At 37.0% G+C, this 7,846-nt stretch overlaps 1 protein-coding gene across 1 annotated transcript in view; it reads left to right on the plus strand.

Moving 5' to 3' along the window:
• The first annotated feature begins 327 nt into the window (after window positions 1-327).
• LOC107583856 (insulin-like growth factor 1 receptor) overlaps window positions 328-7,846 on the plus strand; it is a 92,339-nt gene continuing 84,820 nt past the window's right edge. The window contains exons 1-2 of the mRNA XM_016270210.1: window positions 328-403; window positions 2,063-2,119. Of these exons, the coding sequence (XP_016125696.1) occupies window positions 328-403; window positions 2,063-2,119 (133 nt within the window). The remainder of the gene's footprint in view (window positions 404-2,062; window positions 2,120-7,846) is intronic.

Genomic DNA, 7,846 nt, shown 5'->3' on the forward strand with positions numbered 1-7,846 from the left:
TAACTTGGGTCCAACAAGCATGTAGACTGTACGATGATGACACCTATTGAATTGTAGGCTGCGATGGCTGCGACACACGTTAATGCAACGTCAGCAGCATGCGCTTGTGGTAAACAAATACCGGTATGTCAAGATGGATCGCGCTTTGGCAGTTGTGCTTTTCATGTGCGCTGAAACGAAGAAGAGGCGCCAGCGGAAGAGGGCAATATGGATCTGCTCATGGCTCGGGAAAAGAGGACAACTTGGGATGCCAGTTTTGCACAGGGAGATTGGCAGCTGCAGTTCCTCCGCTATCTCTTTCCATGCTATGTCCTTTTTGGTGCGGTCATGATAGCAGCTAGTGGACACATCGTACAAACATGCCCTCTGCTGCCACAACTCAACAAGAATTTGTTCTTTACGGGTATCCCACATACCAGTATACCTTCTACTTTTTTTGCCGCCATGGCATTGAAATTGTAGCACCGCTGGTCGCGTGGATCAATACGTCATTTCCTGTTGCAATTTCATTGGCTGCTGAGTAGACACAGATCGCTGAAGCAAACACACCATGCGTTGATCATGCTGAATTTCTGACACTGTCAGAAAACTATCGTAGGTATCGTCTTTGGTTGCAAGACCGGGAAAACGCCTGTCTTTGAACCTCTCTCACTGTACGACATAAGACCACCGATTAAGAGCCACAATCACAGAAATCGCCACGATTGCTTCACGATGGCAATCTTTTGTCTGGGACAGCCAAAAATCGTGCAGTGTATCCCAGGCTTAAAAGAATAGCTCCCCTGAAAATTATAATTCTGTCATCTGTCTACTTTCCTTCATGTTGTTTCAAAACTGTTTGACTGATTTTCTTCTGTGAATCACAAAAGAAGATATTTAAAAAAATGTCTATGTGTATTTTTGTCCATACAATGAAAGTCAATGTGTCCTGGTGTTGTTTTAGACCCAATTGACTTTCATTGTATGGGCAAAAACCTTTGAAACATTCATTAAATGGTCTTCATTTGTGTTTTGATTCACAGGTACAAACTCCAACCAGATTTGAAAGTAAATTGCAAATCACTTTTACTAGGGATGCATGGTATACACTAATTAAAAAGTAACAGTAAAGTGAAAGTAACATTTCTCATTTTTATCAATGTTAAAAGCAGTTGTGCTGCTTAATGTTTGTGTTTTTTTTTCAGGATTCTCGGAATCTAAAGTCCAAAAGAAAAGCATCTGTTCTAAATAAGTCTTTTGTAACACAGCAAATTCCTTTTGATCAATTAAATGCATCTTTGCTGATTAAAATTACTAATTAAATTTTTTTTTATCAATGAAAAAAATCCCTGAATTTTTAAACTGTACACTGAATAAAAAACTTTTAGGAATCTAAAGATTTACTTGATAAAATCCTCGTAATAATTTGCACTAACACATTTAAAGTAATTTAAAGTTTCTGCTCTAATATCAGTTACAACTTACTTGCTATTATCAAGTAAAATCTACTTAATACTGTACTTAACCTTCATGAAGAAATTAAATCTAATTGCACTCTAATTAAGTAAATATTACTTAATTATATTTAATTTAGAAGTTGTGTTCCACTTACCCTAATCAAACACACCTGCACAAGTTAATCAAGGTCTTCAGGATTACTAGAGTTACAGTAGGTGAGTTTAATCGAGGTTGGAGCTAAACTCTGCAGGAACATGGACCTCGAGCACCAGATTTGAGAACCTCTGGTCTATACCTTTATTGCAAATCACACAACTAAAATACAATTAAACAGTTTATTTTTCCAACATTAACAAAAATGAATGAGTCCCAGTCAAATTACCTATTAAAGTCTGAACACAAGTTTTTTAAAGTTCATTCAGTAAAGCCTCATAAAAAGTGCCGTTAATCCATTAATCAAACTCCGCTGGTAATATTTGGTCATCATGAACTGCATTTGCTGCACCACACACAGTTTTGACCCCAGGAGGTATAAAATATTAAAAATAAAAAATTACTTAACAAATAGAACAAGATGAGGTTTTAACCTCGTAGGATTGATATAACCAAAACTGCATTCAACATGAAAACCATCAGTCTGTCTTCCTCCCCACACCTCAAGCGTCCACTGTATCGGCTCGATGTAAGAGTTCCTGTTGATAGAAACATGTGTTCATAAGACTTTGCTTTTTTAACCAACCAATTACAGTTTGTTTGAGCAAAAGAAACTATTTAAATGGCAAGACCGGACTCGCATGAGAGTCTTTACACTTAAATGTTCAGTTAAATTGAATACCATTATAAAGAACCATAAAAACACTATTACTAAATTCACACTTTTCAAAATTAATCCTATAAAACATAATCACTGGTGTCAATAGGTGCTTTAGGGTTAGGTAGTATGTTAGTTTGGCATAGCTACAAAACATGACAATTTATGAGATTAATACAATGTTATTGATCTAAACTCATTCTATTATGTCAGAAACAGTGCTTTGTATTGAAAACATTTTCGCTGAAATATCACTCACTGTGACTGCACGCAAGTTAACTTTAATGAGGTTGTGTGATTAAAGGATTAGTTCACTTCTGAATTAAAATTTCCTCATTTTCTCACCCCATGTCATTCAAGATGTTCATGTCTTTCTTTCTTCAGTCGAAAAGAAATTAAGGTTTTTGAGGAAAACATTCCAGGGTTTTTCTCTATATAGTGGGGTTCACTGGGTGGAAGGTCCAAATTGCAGCTTCAGTGCAGCTTCAAAGCGTTCTACACGATCCCAGACGAGGAAGAAGGGTCTTATCTAGCGAAATGGTTTAACCTCAAACGCTCATCTTGTCTAATTCTGCGTGAACTCTGTGCATTCTGGTGTATGACAAGGTATATCGAAAAACTCCCTTCTCATTTTCTCCTCCAACTTCAAAATCGTTCTAAATGGTCCTACATTGTTGTTTTACCGTTTTTTGTAAAGGGTGTTTGACCTTCTTTGCACGTTCACTTTGTAAACTCTGGGTCAGTTCTTCTGCAGTGATGTAGGACGATTTTGAAGTTGGAGGAGAAAATGAGGTGGGAGTTTTTCGACCTACCCTAACTGTTTCGAATGGGACTGCACAGAGTACGCATTCGCATTACAGAGCTACACAAGACAAGCGTTTGAGCTTAAAAAGTATATTTTTATTATTTTTTAGAAAATGACAGATCGTTTCGTTAGATAAGACCCTTATTCCTCGTCTGGGATCGTGTAGAACGCTTTGAAGCTGCACTGAAGCTGCAATTTGGACCTTCCACCCAGTGAACCCCACTGAAATCCACTATATAGAGAAAAACCCTGGAATGTTTTCCTCAAAAACCTTAATTTCTTTTCGACTGAAGAAAGAAAGACATGATCTTGGATGACATGGAGGTGAGTAAATTATGAGTAAATTTTAATTCAGAAGTGAACTAATCCTTTAAGATGAACGTTAATGTATAATTAGTAGGGTTGGGTATCGAGAACCGGTTTCATTTTAGAACCGTTCCAAATTTCCAATAATCGGGTATTTGATATATGTGCATTTCGACATGTGCATTTCGATTCCGCTTAATGATTCCCACATTTGCATTTTAATGTGATTTTAAACTATTTAAGTGCAGGAAGGGAAAGAACTTGCACACTGTTTGCGTGCAGCGCACACATCTGAAGCGCGAGCACAGAGAACAGTGGTCCCGATGCAGGTTCCCGACCTGTGTCTGTTCTCGAACTGTTCCGTGCATTTCCACAAAGGTTGTTCCGGGCCAGAACTGACGGAATCGATACATTTATCGACCAGTATGCACGAAATGCGTCAGTATATCATCATAAACACAGCAGTTTTTTTGTCTTAAGTGAACGTAAACCGATGAGAAAGAAAACGCATGTGTGTTCGGTGTTATAGAGACAGCCGTCTAATAAACGTGCTGCCTATCATTAATGTTAATCAAAGAACAAAAGAAAATCATTAACTGACTGAATATCTTTCGTAATTTAATGAGGATTAATCAATATTTTATTTATGAAAAGAAAACTATACTGTGTTTTTAAACTTTTGATTTCAATTTCTGTACCTGACATTTGTTCAGTTTTATTTATTTATGCTATTGCTAATGAATTTGTTTACTTGTCTTTAACAATTTAATGTTTGAAATTTATATTAGTCTAGTTGTTTTTTTTTCTGTGGTATTTTTTTGATAAAACCATAGACATAAAACAGAATTAATATGTTTGACATCTAAATATTTGACTTAAAATTTGTTTAAAAGATTTTTTTATCTTATTGGAATCGGAATTAGGAATCGATAAGAATCGGAATCGATAAGCAGAATCGGAACCGGAACCGGAATCGATAAAATTCAAACGATACCCAACCCTAATAATGAGTCAATAATAAAAGAATCAAACAACTGAAATGCACTGACCAATGTATTACAAATCAGGAATCTGAAACCGAAAGGCAACTTACCTTAAACACGAGAAAATCCAGCCATGCATCACCTCCATGACAAGTCCAACCGTCCCTCACTGATTCAAAGCGCAGGTAGAGTGTCTTGTCCAAACACGCATGTGCGGATTCAAGCGTGCTATACTTTGATTAAAATGTACTCAGTATTTTTAGATTTATGTGCAATGACTATAATACCTGTACAGTAAATATATTACAAGTAGAACTTATGATGGTTAATTTAATATATTTTGCAACACCACAAAGTTATTCGTTTAAAAGTACTATTTAAAAAAAAAACCCCAAACTTTTTAATGGTAGTGTAGGTGTTTTCAATCAGATTATTACCTTGATAACATAGCAGATGTTCAAAATTCATGTTTAATGGTCTTAATAAAGTAATACAACTTTTCCATCAAATTGAGTGTCTTTGGATCTTTAATTAAAATTTATTTAACTTAACTTGTAGTCTATTACTTGTTGGATTTAAGTCCCAGGTAACATCTTAAATGAACTAACTTAAATTTCAGAAGGATTCATGAGTACATGCCACGCAGGATCTAATGATCATCTAAGACAAAATTACTTTCTGGAAGTGACCATAGCATGGATTCAATAACTACAGTGGGGCAAAAAAGTATTTAGTCAGCCACCAATTGTGCAAGTTCTCCATTTATAAGACCCTCGAGTAGTGCCAGCTTCCCATAGTGCCCTTCAAGTCCGCAAAAAGGTTGTTTGGAATTCGTCCAAGGTTTAAACGCCACCAGCCAGACGTCTTTCAACATGCACTTAGAGGCTGTGCATTTCCTGCACCACCTTGTGGAAAACAACAAAATGCTGACATTTAGAGTTAAAGTAATTCCTCTTTTTTTGGCTTGAGTACAAAGAGCGCTTTGCATTAGACCTCTGCGACGGGGGTATTAAGTCAGCCCCGCAGTAAAGGGGCACAGGGGAGCATGCCCAAGATCCTGGTTTGTGCTCCGCAGCGCTCCCACCTGCCACCTCAACTGCTGTTTAATCCCCCTCATGCTGGAAGTCATCTGACCACTGTTCTGGTGCCACACTTCTCTTCAATGGCCCTCACTTCAAAAGCACAAGCTCATATGTCAGAGCCCAACTAGTAATACAACACCTCTGCACACCCCGCCCCCCCTCCCCCTGCATGCTCAGCTAGCAAAACTCGGCCTGAAAGATGGAACAACATGGCATGTTGCTGAGGCAGAGGTTTACGAAAGATAGGGGTCAAGTAATAGTTGTGATAATACACCCATATGGGGCTGCTGGTATCTTTCAGAAATGCTAAAAACTTAAGCCCTCTAATTCAACAAAATAATCTGATTGATAAGCTGATACTGATAATTATTTTCATGACATGGCCGATAACCATTAAATAGCCAAAATTGAAATTCTACACTGTTTTGTATAACAACTAAATAAAACCAAGAAAATGTATGGAACATTATAATGTAGTATAAAAATATATGATTTACATTTAACATGTTATTACATTATTAGTTTTTTATAAAGATGAATTTAAGTTAGTGTTAGATGATGGCAAAGATAATCTAAATGTAAAAATAGCATAAATGAGCATCACAATTAAATATCCAATATCAAATGATATGGATAAATTAAAAAAGTTGTATATAATCTAATAACCCATATGATACCAATACACTACTGTTCAATATTTTTTAAAGAAATTAATGAAATTATAGACATTTATAATGTTACACAAGATTTCTGTTTCAAATAAATGCTGTTCTTTTGAACTTTCTGTTCATCAAAGAATCTATTTTTCTATTTTGTAAAACTATACCACGGTTTCCACATAAATGCCAAGCAGCACAATATTTTCAACACTGATAATAAGAAATGTTTCTTGAGCACCAAATAAGTGTAACGAATCAGCTCATGGGAAATATGAATAATTAACCATAACTAGTTATAATTAATTATGAAAATTTTAGATCCGCTGTAGATATTTAGCTGACCTCTCAGGGTCAACTGTCTTGTCAATTCTAAGAACACACACCTATGCTGGTGTGAATTAGAGCCTTTAATGACCGTTCTATATTAATGCGCTGCTTACTGATACACACACACACATATAAGAGATTGCGCCGCTCACACATCCAGGAGCAAAGATACTTGTCAACGCTGCCCCACGACTTTTATTAATAACAGTTTAAATACAGAATCGCTACATTATATTTTCCAACAACAAGAGGATAAAATTCTGTTTTTGAAGTAAACTCACTCTAAAAAAGAGAAACGCACAGACGCGCATACACGCAACTTTCATCTCTCTCTCTTTCTGTCTCTCTCTCTCTCTCGCTCTGGCAATATTTGAGAAAATGGTTTAGCGATTTATAATTATTGGGGGGACTAGCCCCCCTCAATGTCTATGGTGGTTATCGCCCTGATCAGACATGAAAATATGCTGTGGCACTATCGTGCAGTCTGTAATGATATGACGTTAGCAAACTTTAGCGATTTTTTGCAAACATTTCTTGGAGTAACATGACCGTAAATATGAACTCACGATTGAAAGTAACATAAAACAAATGATTACTTTTCGTTAAAATCTTTATTAATGCCCAAAAATGCTTACATTTATTTGTCTTTTTGTTTGCTCGCGCAGCCATGTTGCCGCTGAAGCCGGTTTATGCTGAGATAATTCATACCCCTTCGTTTGAAGTGTGGTCCCGAAAAATCTTCGTTTGAAGGGCTATCTGGCCCTTCCCCTACCCCTACCCCTTCAACCAAAAGAGAATCGAGACACCCCTACCCCTTCACGTGAACGCGCGAAACGGAGGGGTAGGGGAAAGGGGAAAGGCTAAGGGGTAGAATTGGGATTGGGCCTAAGTCTTGTTTTCCCTTATCTATCCCAGAGCTACAGGGATTCCTGTGGACAGCTAACAAAAGGTTATCAAATGAAAACAGCAGGAGATGGATTTCAGGCCAGTCTGTTTGTACCATGGTGTGAAAACCACAGTGAATTAAGGACTGGGTTACTGTTTGCTCTTGGTGAAAGACAAGCACTGTAGGCATTTTTGTTTCGCAGTTGAATTTTGCATCTTGGTAAGACAAGTGTAGGTGACATGAACGAGAGCTGAGCCCATAACTTCTCTGGTAGGATTGGCTATAAAATATGGACCGATTCCTGGTGATTATAGCTGAACGCAGAGCTGAGCACAATCCTCTTAGGGAAAATGATTTGAGGACCTTAAAGGGGTCATATGATGCGATTTCAATTTTTCCTTTCTCTTTGGAGTGTTACAAGCTCTACATAAAGAAGATCTGCATAAAGAAGATCTGTAAAGTTGCAAAGACTAAAGTCTCAAATTCAAAGAGATATTCTTTATAAAAGTTCAGAGTCAGCCACGCCTACCTAAAACGGCTCGTTCTAGCA

The sequence above is a fragment of the Sinocyclocheilus grahami genome, unplaced genomic scaffold (assembly GCF_001515645.1).
Source record: "Sinocyclocheilus grahami isolate Dianchi unplaced genomic scaffold, SAMN03320097.WGS_v1.1 scaffold55.1, whole genome shotgun sequence".
Taxonomy (NCBI): Eukaryota; Metazoa; Chordata; class Actinopteri; order Cypriniformes; family Cyprinidae; genus Sinocyclocheilus; species Sinocyclocheilus grahami.